Source organism: Egretta garzetta, unplaced genomic scaffold (genome assembly GCF_000687185.1).
Source record: "Egretta garzetta isolate BGI_Z169 unplaced genomic scaffold, ASM68718v1 scaffold374, whole genome shotgun sequence".
Classification (NCBI taxonomy): domain Eukaryota; kingdom Metazoa; phylum Chordata; class Aves; order Pelecaniformes; family Ardeidae; genus Egretta; species Egretta garzetta.
In genome coordinates, this window is record NW_009259419.1 from 1,884,896 (window position 1) to 1,899,107 (window position 14,212).

Genomic DNA, 14,212 nt, shown 5'->3' on the forward strand with positions numbered 1-14,212 from the left:
AACTTGCCCAGTTTTTCATTGAATCCATACAAATTTCTAGCATCCACAGTTTCGTGTGGATGTTTTAACACAAGAGCATGTTAACCGCAAACGTCAAAATGGAATCAAATGCTCCTTTGTGGAATTATTCAAAGGAAGTTAATGTGACAATGTACTGCTCTGGTATGAACCAGCATGGATGCCAATCAGCAGTTAAATTTGGAATTCCATTTGGCTTTCTTTTTCTGAGCTATCCTTGTTACTTCAAGTGAGGGAGAAGGCTCCCAAGATGGATTTGCGCAGTTGCATTTCTGAGTTTTGTCTGCTTGGGACATGCTATGTAGGGAGCACTGCCCGCTGCGGTGTGGGGGGCATGCCTGTTCAGGTGTTTGTCACTCGTGGCTGGTCCGCAAAAGTTACGAATTAATACTACTATTTGTAAAAGGTGAAAGTACTACAATTAACCCCTTTTCCTTTATATACTGAGGATGTACCAAACCAGTACAGGAGCAAGCCATGAACTTCAGTCCCTTAATAGTTGCCTTATTTGGCCCTGACATGGAACGTATTTTGTTTGTTAGTTTTCAGTATATAACTAAGGAGAAGTGATTTGCATTTGAACATTTAAAATTGTGCGTACTCTAATGGTAAATGCATTTCAGCAATTCCTAGAGACGTTGGCCACTGTTCTGGTCTTGCTTTTTAAAAAAAAAAATTGTAACTGTTTTTAAATCTTGCATTTTTGTTAAACGCTGCTGATTTGCCTTTCCCCTTGCATTAGTTTAGGTGTAGGGAGGACAGGTCAGATCCCTCTGCTACAGTAATTTCTAAGTGATATTATGTTCTCTCTTGACTCCTCATACAGGGGCACTTCTCTGGAAGATTGAGCAGAAGACTAACAAAGCATTTGCTTGTGGAAAAGTAACTATAAAAGGAAAACGCCACTGGTATGAGGCTTTACCCCAGGCTGTATTTGTAGCTTTAAGTGATGACACCGCCTGGATTATCAGAACAAATGGAGATCTGTATCTACAAACAGGTACCTGAATTAATTGCAGGCTCTTTAAGTTTTTGTGGGCTAAGATTACTAGAGTTCAAGTCTATGGCATGATCACAATTTGTTTTAAACTTTTATCCATATCCAGGACGTAGGGAAACCTTTTTATTTGAGAAATGGTTGGAAACAATTGTGAAATTCTATGTAATTAGGAGACTGGAAAAGCCAGTTCATGGCCGCTTATTTTTTTGTGACAAGTGGAGTACATACAGTATAGTGAATTTGTGACATGGGAAGGATATGGGATGGATGCAGATAAATGGAAAAGGATTGCAGAAAATATTGAAATAATATCCTTGTCTTGAAAATAGTATGGTGCACTGAAACAACTGAGCCTTAAGTGGGTTTTCTTTTCTTGCTTTAAGGATTTTAACAAAGTTTTAAGAAGGAGTTTGAAAGGCAATGAGACAGTGTGTGGCTGTTCAGAAGAAATTCACATACGCGGGGCAGAGTAGGGAAGCTGTGTGTTTCGAAAAGCACAGATCTGTTGGAGGTAATAGTTACCACTTGATAATGAAAGGAAGGCATTCTGAGACAGATCATAAAGTGCTTCAGAAGCATACGCAAGTGGTATGTATTTTATGTGATAGAGAAAGCAAAGCCAGGGGAGGAATGGAACAGGCTGTGGAGAAGCAATCTTTAAAGCTGGCTTCTCACTGGATGTGAATGAGGTAAGAATCAGAAAAAGGGATAGTGCAGTGGCAACTTTGAAGTTATGGCCTTAGTTTTATCTGCATCAGTGAATAGGAGAGGATGCATTTGGAAGGTGTTACGCAAACACTCTTCAGGCTAAATAGAAGGAACTAGGATGAAGGATGGAATTCCAGGTTTTAGGGTTAAGGGAGAAGAGTGTCAAGAACTCTCGAGCATGCAGGCTTTGCACTGAGTTGATAAGGAAAAATTGCAAATAACATGATGAAGGAATTACTGGAGAAGAGGAGGATTGGGTAAGGGGGAAACAGTAAGACACGCTAAAGCAGGACAACATTTCAGAGTGGCTGTCAGAATTCTTATTTATCTTCCACTTAATTCTGGTACTCTCCTAATTTCTCTTGTAGATTTAATTGCTGTAGCCCAATATAAAAATTCTTCACAATTAAGAAAGCTCCTTAAATACACAGCTTTGTTTCAAAAATACTCTACTCTGAAATTATTTTCTTTTAATTAAGTGTAGTAGTTACAGAGAAATCAAGTGGCCTGCCCACGGTCACATGCATATGGCCAACAAGCGTGGATAGTGGTGGTAAAGAGTGAACTTTTGATGCCAATCACACAGGGCTCTGTGAAGGTTTGAATCAATATTTTTCTTCCCTGTGAGAGATTGGTTTGATTACATCAGCTTACATTCTGCTGTTCTTAGGCTTCTAAATTTGTCTCAGATGCCAAAAATAAATTCTCAGTATGTCTTGTTAATGTGAGGCAACCAGTGATAGTTGTTTCTCCAGGATCATTTCATTACCTCCACTGTCCTGTCTTAACTTCTACAACAGAAGTGTGTGCTGAGAGGTTTGGAAATGAGCATTCTTGTTACTTTAGAATACCATACAGATGAGTCTGTTCATACTTGCTGTGGCAGCACCAGAAAATTAAGAAAAAGCTGTATCTCCTGAGGTGTTTCACATGCAGCCGTGCAAATCAAGCTTCAGTGTAACTGTGAAGAAGACATGTTCCTCTAGATTACATGTATAAATGTGTGAAAACTACCTGTGAATCTACCTGAACCTCTCTTCTCCTTCCAGTACTACACACTGTGGCATGCTCTTTTGTAATTGCTCTGCTGCCACTATTCAGGTCAGGTTGCCTCTCTCCCTGGTATGTTTTGGGCAAAAGTTCTTCCATTACTGCCTTTTTCTGTGATGCTTCTGTCAAGTCTAATACAGGTTTTATAAATGGAGATTCCCGATACTGACACTAGAGGGAGAAAAGGAACAGAAATGATAGGACAGCACCTTGTGTGCTCTGCAGGATGTTCAAGGATATACAGTATTTTATTTCTTAAAATATAAATTCAGCCATATTAGAGGAAGTAATTAATAGTTTATAGAAAAAACAGTCAGTCAAGGAAATAGTGATAAAAAAAATAGTGTTAGCATGTCAGGGATTTTCCCCTCCTCATTTTCTTTTATTGGGTAGCTTTGTTGCTTTTCTTTTAGTTGCAAAAACCCAAAGTTTGTAAAGCAATCCTCCTTTTTTGATTTCTAGGCCTGAGTGTGGATCGTCCTTGTGCCCGAGCAGTAAAGGTTGATTGCCCTTATCCACTGTCGCAGGTTACATCCAGAAATAATGTTGTGTGGGCAATGAGTGAGCAGCGGGCCCTGCTATACCGGGAGGGAGTACGCAGCTTTTGTCCTGAAGGAGAACAATGGAAGAGTGATATTGTCAGGTAATGACACTGGTGGTGGGACAGCTTCATAACCAGAATGACACAAAAAATTGGTTTTGGTGCTGGAGCTCCTTGATGTTTGAAAAAGTGTTATCTGAACTCATGTGTGTACATATATACGTGTGTGTGTGTGCGCGCACATGTATATATATATACTTCCTTTATTCTTTGTCCAGATGTATTCAGAGTAACTGGTGGTTTTCTGTCTGAATGACTGCTACGTAATAAAAGAAATTGCTGTAGAAAGAAGTGGTAACACAGTTAAAGCGAGTTCAAGAAAGTGAGAACAATTTTTAAAAGATCTTTATAATATCTGTCAATATGTCTTTTTTTTTTGATTAAATACTGTTTCTGTAATCTGTGCCATAATGGCTTTAATGAGCTCTCCAGATATTGAATTATTTTTTTTTTTTCTGGGATTAAATGTCAGCATTTTCTTGATTATCCATATAGCTCAATAGTATTTTTTCACTTCCCAGTCACAGATTTTTATGAATATGCTGGCTAATTGGTATTTAGCTTTGTAGTTGATCCTACTCTCTCAGTAGTTAGTTAGTGATAAAGTTAAAAGCACTGACTGCTTACTGCTGGCTTTGAGAATGTAGCATATAGTCTCTCTTGTGACATCGGCCTGAAGCAAGTATAGGAAGAAATTCCTGTTCTTGTCATCATATGTTTTTATCTTCTACTGAACATCCTGTTGTGAAGCTTTAACTTGTGTTACCTCCCCACCTGGTATTTGGCTTTTGAAAAGTCTAAGGAAATATTTGCTGTCTTGTTCAAATCTGAAATTTGCAAGCACTTTAATTAGTTTATTTAATGAAAGTACCTGCTTGACCTACACCTACAGTTAATGTTCTTGGGCTTTGTATTAAAGTTGCAGAAAGCAATCCCTATTTGTTCTTGAACTGTTGAGAAAGGTTCTCTGAAAGAAATAGCATTGTTGGCTACCTTCTACATGTCTGATATGATCACCTGATCCTGTTGACTTTCTGAGCTTGAACATTGTTTACTTATACAGGAAAACTTACAGTCCTAAACTCAACATTTATCTTTGCCATATAGGTAGGTTGAGTTTTCTGTTCATGGTCCCTGTAATATTGTTCTCAGAATAGGTCAGGGAAGTTGGAGGAGGTACGTTATGAAGCTGCTTTATCAAAGAACACAGCTCTTTATTTCTTATTTACTGAACAAATTATTTTTTGTTTAGTTTTTGTCATGTATCTAAGTTTCAAATCTGGAGTGATCTTTGAAGGATTTATTTTTTGTTGTTGAGTTGTTTTTACTGATGCAAACTAATAAAATTTGAATTACTGAATAACTGTGAAAATTTGAAATCAAATGTGTTTTTGAGCTTGGCCACACTGAGTTCAATCATTTTGAACTGCTGTTAGCATTGTAACAGCTTCCTTAAAATACCATAAGCATAAATTTGAAATAAGGTTTTTAATTTTATTACTTGTTTGCATTTCCAGTGAAATGCAAGCTTTGGAACCAGTGTGCATAACCCTTGGAGATCAGCAGACATTATGGGCTTTGGATATCCATGGAAATCTGTGGTTCAGAACCGGTATAGTTTCAAAGAAACCACAAGGAGATGATAACCATTGGTGGCAAGTAGGCATTTTTTAATTTTGCTTTCAGTTTAGTCTTTTATCTGGGTTTTATTATTTGCCTTGTTTTCCCATGAGATTCTAAGATCAAATTCAATTAATTGTTTGATATATTATAGTACTCTTTATTCAAGATATTAAAACTGCAATGTGGCTATGACTGAAATCCCTTTTCATGTCTACTGTAAAAAAGGGAAAAAACCCAAACCAAACCCAAAACCATCCCATGGTCATCCAGAGTAGCATCACAGCAGTTTTCAAGAACGCAAGAAATGCTCTACGAGATCGTGTCAAGTGTGTGTGTAGCTTGGTATCTTAGCAGTAGCAATAGGACATGCTGTTTAGGCAGAGCGTTCAAGTCTGGCTGCTGAATGCAGTCTCTTCTCTTGTCTTCCAAGTACCCATCCTTTTCCTTAGCTAGATGAAATAAATCGTAAGTAACCTTGCAAAAATGCTTTTATCGGTTGAGGTTTTTTTGAACGATGTGGGGTTACTTGCTTCAGTTGCAGGTCATGTGGGTACAAAGAAAGTTACTTCAAGTACTCCCTGGTATTGATTTAGAATTCCTGACTTTGTTTTTCCTAGCTTTTCTTATTTTCCTCAGGGATGGGGGGGGTACAAAAACAGTTATGCAGAAAATTTGTTTGCCTACATGTCTACCAAAGTTAAAAGAATCCCAGTTTCTGTGCATATATAATCTCTTCTTGCATGTGCACGTTATCAATAGCTTGGCTTTGAGGTTATTGGCAAACTGCTTTTCTTTTTGTGCTCTCAAGCAATTCCTTCCTGTCTAGGAGTATCCTAGAGTGTTGCGAACCTAGTTGCCCATGACAGAACTTGGGCAATTGGTTATTTAGACCTCCTCCTGCCTTATGAATTAAAATGCCCTTGAGGTTGTTGTAAAGGAGTATTGCATGGAAGTTTTTGCAAAGTGATTTAAATTGCTACACTATGCAAGTTTCTCTTCCTTTGGGAAACTGAAAAATCATCTCTTAGTTTGCAGAATTCAACATGTTTGTAGTGGGAGAGAAGAGGCATCCCAAAACAATGATTTCTTAAAATGCAAAATTCAAAGTGGATTGTTGGATAGGAGGGAGTTGTAAGCTGATGTTTAATATCGGTTCTGGTTTATTATCAAGACTCTTACTTATTCAAAATGTACCGTTTTTATTTTTCCCTTCCTACACTTTGAAGGTTTCTAAACTCTCGGTAGATTTACTGTACATAAAGCGCACACACACACACACACAAAAGCTTCTGATGAAAGATTCTGCAGTTCACCTAAGAGCTTAACTAATTATCAAGAACACTTTTTTTTTTTTTCCAGGTAAGCATCACTGATTATGTAGTGTTTGATCAGTGCAGCCTGTTCCAGACGATAATCCAGGCAACGCATACAGTGGCAACAGCAGCTCAGGCACCTGTGGAGAAGGTGGCTGATAAACTTCGAATGGCATTTTGGTCACAGCAGCTTCAGTGTCAACCCAGCCTCCTTGGAGTTAATGGCAGTGGAGTCTGGATCTCTTCAGGCAAAAATGAATTCCATGTGGCAAAGGGAAACTTAATAGGTTGGTGTGCTTTTATATCTAATATTTTTAATTTAAGACAAATAAATAGGAGAAAGTAACTAACTACAGTTCTGTCACCACAAAAATTATCCACGGTAAGTCAGGGCAGCTCTAACAAACAATTCCATGTTTAAAAATTAAATGAAATGATTCCTTAGCATTTGGTCTTAAATACTTTCCCGTTTAAAGGGAAATATTTTTCATGGAAAATTCATTGTCCACAAGTGAACTGTGCACATGTTACTCCATTTACTACCTACACTTGTCTCCTCTCTGGATTGAGAAGGCAATTTTAAGCTATTGTACCTGTTACATGTAGCACAATGGAGTCTGGTTCATGATTGGTGTGACTATGCAAAACAGTAATGTTATGATTTTACAGTGATAATAGAGGATTTGCTGCATTTATTTTTCTTGCTATGTTTCTCAAAATAGAATTTTGATTTAGTATGTTTCTTTGATCAGGTAAACACTAAGAATAGACCTAGGACACTGTCTGTTTAACCTCATCACCAAATTGGTCTCCTATTGAAGACCATTAATCTTTTCCCTTCTCCTCCTTTTCTGCATTCCCAATTTTCTGTGTGTGTACGTACATGTACTTATGTGTCAGGAAGAGGTTTTCTCCCCCTCCAATAGTTTCTTGAAAGATTTACATCTTGTCTAGATGATACTTGATAACTGATTGCAATAGAATTTCTTTAAAATGGTAACATTTTAAATAATAACAAAATTTAATAGAAAATTAAGTTTCATACTAATGACACTCTGTTCTTTCTTTCAAGGCACTTACTGGAATAATATTGTGCCTCGTGGTACTGCTTCTGCCACAAAATGGATTTTTGTGTTGGCTTCCACAGCTTCATCTAAAGAAGGTTAGTGCATCAGCAGTGCAGGCATACAATATCTGATTTTTAAATAGAGTGGAATTGATGGTGTAAGTAATTAAATATCCTGAATTACTTCAGATTTTGGGGTGCCTTTTCTGTATGCAGGGATCTAAAGTATTTGAAGTAAAGTGGAAATGCATCTGTAAAACTATTGGAGCTAAAAAAAAAAAGCATATGTTTCGTTCTGCCACCTTTGGTGTGAAGTGGCATCCAACAGAGAAACAGGTAGTCCTTTAGGAGCAGCAACTTCCTAAATTGCCACAGCATGAATTGCCAGAATTTGTAATGTGAAATCTTGGAGCACACTTAGCCTATACTAACGAAATAATTCTCCTGTTAGTGCAGTTATTGCAGCAAAATAGCAGATTTTATCAGTAAAAGTGTGGCCACGCTAAGGAATTCAACTGCTAGTTACGGTAGTTAGCAATTGTGTTATTGAAGTACAATAGCGTTATTGGCAAAAATGTGTGATTTAGAGCTGAAAAACAATGCTGTTTTTCAAAGGCAATTATCAAGGATAAAGAAGAGCAAAAGAATAAAGGGAAGTAATAGTGCACTGGTATATGTCTTCTCTCTATTAGTTTCTCTAAATGGACGCTTCTTCAGATGAGATCACTTGCTACTTACTTGCTTTGAGAAAGGGAGTATTTAGGTGCCTAAATGAGGGCTTGGGATGCGTATTTGTACTTCAAAGTCTCACTCTATGAACATAGCCAAGAAGCTTTAGTTTTGTCTTCAAATGTGATGATCATTTTTCCAGAAGAAGCAGATGCATAAGCTTTCTCAGAGTGGATTAGGAATGACTGTAGTAACAGAAATGTCCTTTCTGCAGGAAGCTTTCTGTGGCTGTGCCAAAGCAACAAGGATCTGTTTTGTGTCAGTGATCAGAATCCTCAGTTTCGTCCTTCTACGGTGCAGCTGCCACCAGACGCTGAAATGGTGCAGTACTCTGCCTGCCAGGATGCCATATGGGGTTTGGACAGTCTTGGGCAGATATTTATCAGAACACTTTCATCCAGCTGTCCAACAGGGATGCACTGGACAAAACTGGATCTCTCTCAACTAGGTATGACAATTGTATTGAGTAGGCCATCTCTTAACTCTCTTAGCAGAGAGTATTTTCCTTCAGAAGTATCTTCTGGTTTACTGATATGGACTATTACATGTACTGGTTTAAATAGTACCTTACAATAATGGGCCTCACAGCAGAGGACTGTAAAACACCAGAAACAACTATGGCTTTCAAACAGTGTTTCATTTAGCCTTTTTCTGGAGACAGCATGTTTACTGTTTGCAAGATACTTTATATGTGTACGTGCTTCTTAGAGTTTGTCAATCTGAGACAACTCAGCCTGACACAGCGCTGTGCAGGTGTACCAGTAGCTTTACCTAGTCTAATTCTTGTACTACAGTGTAACTGTAATTGTGTGGTCCTGGGCAATTCCATATACAAGGCTCTGAATTTTGTGGTTAAACATGTTCTTAACAGAGTGGTCAAAGCTTCATTAGGATCCTATCAAGGAACAATTATGCTCCAAGTGTTGCATCATTTGTAAATGATGCAGCTGCTAACACTTATGTTCAGGTTTATAGCGATCTAATGGTTCAGCATAATATTAAGAAAGTACTGCTGGTTAACTGCTCTTTTTATTTGGTTGGGCATAAGACCCAATGTTGTTGAGCATGTTTTGATCATTAAAATGCCCTCACGGTTTGTCTCAGGGGTAATCAGGCCACTTGTCAGCTCCATCAGTAATACTCCAATTAGATTTATTTATTTGATACTCTGACTGTTAGAACATTATCTTCATGCTAACCTGCATCCCTGTTTCAAGAGAAGATAAAAGAAATTGAGACTATGCACCATTCTTGTACCATTTTAAAAATAATGCAACTGTTTTGCAATTTTTCCATTTTTAATGTCAATGTTCATAACTGGTCTGAAAACAGACACATAATTTTAATTTCAGGGACATGGTTTAGTGGTGGGATGGCAGGGTTAGGTTAAAGGTTGGACTCGATGATCTCAAAGGTCTTTTCCAACCAAAGTGATTCTATGATTCTAACTTCAGGGTTAAGGAAGGGCAGACACAGCTGGCAGACTTTAAGCCTCATGTACAATTTTAGTATACAATTGGTAATACTTCATGGAAAACTTTTAAAAATTTGTCTTTTAAAATTAATTTGTTTGCCAGTTATACACCAGGTTTTCCAGATTTGATGAATTGGTTCCAAATCATTAATTGTACTGTAGTTTAAGCATTTGCTTGATGCCTTTTACCTTCACTGACCTACAGGATACGTTTATCCACGCTATCGTTCTCACATTGTGTAGTAGAGTCTGAAACTTTTCTGATGACCTTTGTTTTCCAGCAGTTTAGATAATAACTGTTTAACTGAAATAATAAATAACATTGCTATTGTCTGAAAATCTCAAAGCATTTGTAAAGGAAATCAGTGTAATTGCTGCTAGCTGACTGCAATATCTGGCTTGTGAACTTCAGCAGTTCAGAAGTTCAACCTTCAGCTGTTCCTGTTAGCTTCGTGGCACTCTGTGGTGGTATTGCAGAAATCTGGGGTCAGGAAATACTTCAAACACTCCACTTTACCTGTCGCTGTGGGTTAATACTTAAGTGTGAAAATGTTTTACGCATTTTTCCTCCAATTAAATGCATATGGTAGATCACTGCTGACAAGATAGTGGATATCCTTAGTTACAAGGGCCTTTATTTGCTCTAACGGGGCTGAAGAAATTGGAGAACTGTTGTTATTGTTCAAGTGTAAGCTTGAGTTTAGTCCTGAAACATTAGGACTGTAATTTGGGGGGGGGGGCGGGGGGGGGGCAGGGGCAGGCAAGCAGGCAAGTTGCTCTAAAGTGCTATTAGGAATTCTGTATGGAAGCAACGGGATTGCCAGCATTAATGTTGAAATACTCATATTATGTTGGTAGTATCTTCCTCTTGCCTTTACAGTATGTACTTTGGGAGTAGTATCTAGTAAACTATTTTGATTAGGGTTCCACTATCGGTATCAAGGTTTCTAAACACAGTAGAATGACCTTTAGGTTTCAACAACACACAATGCCTCTGAATCATACTACTTTCTCTAAACAGTAGGTGAATGTGGTTAGCATGACCTTCTCCTAAGATAAAAAAAGTGAGTGGTAGGAGGGAGGAACCCCGAAACTTTTACATAAGGGCTGCATTTTTGAATATCAAATTGTACTGTAGACGTCAATAATATCAGCTATGCCGAGTAGGTGATATGTGATTCCATGTTTGAGTGCTCTGATGCTTGGATCAGAACATTTCAACAGCTGAGACATCACGTGACAAAGCCGTTGCTTCGAGTCATACTTTATGTTAGAAGGAATAATGAGGTTTTAAGTAAGATTTTGACTTTGTAGCTGAATGTCATGCCCCTGCCTGCAAAAGAAAGTTCTTCTAGATGTTCTTATCCCAAACGATAGAATTTTTTGTTTATAATTTTGTCATCTATTTTTAATATGAAGCTGCATAATTAAAGGAGGTTTTGGGGTGAGATGAATTAATTCGAATTCCTATGATTCAGAAAGTTAAATAATTTTGGTTAATGAGAAGATCTGTTTACTATTACAGATAACTAAAAGATAAAGCTGTGTAGTCCTGTTGTCCCCTGTTCTTTCCCCCAGCAAGCCTTTTGATGACAGGGAATATTGCCTGCTGCAGAAATAAATGCTTTGAACTTGCACTCTGTGAGATAAAATTACACCCCCCTCTTTAAGGAATGCTGTGTATGATGCACTTTACAAGGATTTGTTGCCAGATTTCAGATCACTGAAGAGAGAACTGTTACCAAGAATGGGATATCCCAAGAAGCACTGGCATGTTCAATCAACCAGCGAGGTCTATTTTTAGAGCCTTTAGTTTGGAGTCTGACCAGGGCACATTCCTTCTGTAGTGTATCTGTACTGGTTGGGTCCCTCTTTCTGTAGAACATGTTTTGCATTACTTAGCATTGTGATGTCCCAACATTGGGAGGGGAAAAAAAAAAAGAAATGTTACGTATATTGCATCACATGGCTATTTTAAAATGAATGTGAAAGAGTAGGAGTTCCAGTTGACAGTTAAGTAGCAGTTCTTTTTAGTCTAAAATACCAGGTATTCTTCTCTACTATCTTTGCAGACTTCTAATAGCAAGATTGATGGGTGCGACCGGGTATGCAAAAAAACCCCTCAAACACACCAAAATTCCAAAACATACTTATTTGGCAGCTTGGTTTTCATTGTGCTGACTTATGTAAGGTTCAAATACTGCTGCACTTTTGAGATAGGTGTAATAAATATGTACACCGTTGAAATACAAATCCATTTGAAAACCAGGTCCTTTATTTACAGATGTGACACTGGAATGTTAACACTGAAATGCATAATCCATATGGTCTCATATTTTTAAAGTGCTGGTAGCATTAGGAATGTTCTTTGCTGAATGTATTAGCAAATCTGTGCCTTTAAAAGTCTATGAGCATGGCCAGCTACACAGAAAAGTTCACGTTGGGTCATGTGAAAGTTTGTCTAGGCACTGATAACATTTGTCACAGAATGTTTCCCTGCTTGAATTCGGTTATTTTAATAGCATGTTTTTAGTGTGCTTTAGAAATTGCAGTATCCTATGACTAAAACATTTATTTTTAGGTTTAAAACAAATAACTTGCATACACTACATGTTGGTTTTATTCATTGTATCCACTGATTATTTTTTTTTCTCTCCCAAGTAGTATTAACTTAATCATTTTTATGTGACCGTGTTTAAATCTAGTTTAATACAATCAAGTCTAAATAAAAGTTCTCATTATTAGCTGAATTGGAAAGGAAAATGCCAGGTTGCTAATAGTCTCTCTGTTATTAGGTGCTGTAAAGCTGATCAGCCTGACCTGTGGAAATCAGCATGTTTGGGCCTGTGACACCAGTGGTGGCATTTATTTCCGTGTAGGAACTCAACCTCTTAACCCAAGTTTGATGCTTCCTGCATGGATAATGATTGAGCCACCTATACAGGTAAAATGTTCATTACAGTTCTTTTTGACCCAGTGGTTTAGCTCTATGCATTTGAAAAAGAGTAATTTTGACACTCATGGAAAACAATAGAGCCAGATTTTTAATGTGTAGCTTAAAACTTTGTCCCAAGTGTTTGAATTCTACAGAATTTCTTTAAAAAACCCAAAACCCCACAAAACCCCAGAATCTGTATAATGTGCTCTGAATATGCTGCCTTATCACCGTAAGTCATCCCAAATTCATCTAATCGTTACAAATAACTTTTTTTTTCCCCAAAGTGGAAGGTTTTGTTTTCTTTCTATCCTTAATGGAAGTTTTCTCGTAACACAGCAGTTTTATAGGCATGTCGTAGAATGCAGCTTTGAACCATATGTGTGCTAGCCAAAAGGCTGGACTGGCAAACAGTGCAAAGCAGAAGGGTGTGGGAAGGCTCTGCTCAAGTGTCCTGGTGCTGAGGTGCCCGTCTCACTCTTCCCTTATCCTCACCCTTGTGAGTTTTGGGTGCTTGTCAGGGTGCTGTGCCTGGATTTAGGGACTTTCCTTATCATCCAGTGGTCAGTAAGGGCGCGGTATAATTGCAGGTCTTTTCCCTTGTTCCCAGAATGGGCAAACTTTATATCCTTTCTACCTGCCAGCTGGGAGGATCACAGTGGAAAGAAGGCTCCTAAAGTATCCTGGGAGCATCTTTTCTGATTATAGAGAATGGGCAAAATATGTTTCTCCAGTGTCTGGTTTCTTTTTTAATCTCTCCTTAAACTTCAGTGCTTGCTTTAATTGCTGCTCTAATACTTTGCAAGTTAAACGATGAAATGGGTGCAACTTATGTGTCGTGGGTTGGGACTGCTGTAATGGAGCTAACCTCTGACTCCTGATTTCATTCTTTGCTCCTTGGCACGAAAGCACTTGAACTGTCTGCTGATCTAGTGTAGTAGCACTGGATGTGTTTGCATATTTGATTTACATTTTATAATGTTACAGAATTTCTCTTGAAGATTTTGAAATGTGTGGTACTTTTGAAAGGACATACTAAGAAATAGAAGTAAATCTCTGGCAGTAGAGTTGCAATAGTTTATTTGTTTTTTACATCATTTGCTTTTAGTTCTGCTTATCTCTCATCAGCCAATGATTAGCTCCTCCTGTGAATCTCAGGGTGTAACAGCAAAGAAGGGCAGGGAAACAGGGAAATGAAACAACAGATTTGCATCCTGTGAGTTTGCACAGCACTGGTTAGGCTTGTTCTTCTGTGCTGGGAATGTGGTCAGACCTGGAGAAATGGCACCTTCTTCTGCAGAATAGCAGAACAGACTGATAAATAAGTACCAATATCACTTGCAACAAGGGCCAGATTACATTGGTCATTCTTTGTGTGCTGCGAGTGGGTCTTTCTGATGTAATCTGTAAGAGACAAGTTTTTCCTGCTAACAGGGAGTAGGGCAGTAGGAAGAGGAGACTGAGGGTATCAGTGATGATGCCTTCCATAAGGGTAGTAGTCTTAAAAAGGGGGGAAAACCCATTCCAGGATGTATTCCACTTAAACTGAGTGTGCCAAGAAATTGAGAATTAAACTTCTATAGTATTCTCTTACCAAAGATTTGACCATGCAGGAAAATAGCCCCAAAAGCTATTTCTCTACACTGATACTATTTTGTACTTCCACTGAAGTAGATTAAAGTACTCAAAACAAAG

At 38.1% G+C, this 14,212-nt stretch overlaps 1 protein-coding gene across 4 annotated transcripts in view; it reads left to right on the forward strand.

Moving 5' to 3' along the window:
• TECPR2 (tectonin beta-propeller repeat containing 2) overlaps positions 1–14,212 on the forward strand; it is a 45,405-nt gene that overhangs the window by 15,002 nt on the left and 16,191 nt on the right. For all 4 annotated transcript variants that reach the window (XM_035892415.1, XM_035892418.1, XM_035892417.1 and 1 more), the window contains exons 11-17: positions 845–1,018; positions 3,239–3,419; positions 4,895–5,036; positions 6,360–6,600; positions 7,386–7,475; positions 8,323–8,556; positions 12,378–12,526. In XM_035892415.1, the coding sequence (XP_035748308.1) occupies positions 845–1,018; positions 3,239–3,419; positions 4,895–5,036; positions 6,360–6,600; positions 7,386–7,475; positions 8,323–8,556; positions 12,378–12,526 (1,211 nt within the window). The remainder of the gene's footprint in view (positions 1–844; positions 1,019–3,238; positions 3,420–4,894; positions 5,037–6,359; positions 6,601–7,385; positions 7,476–8,322; positions 8,557–12,377; positions 12,527–14,212) is intronic.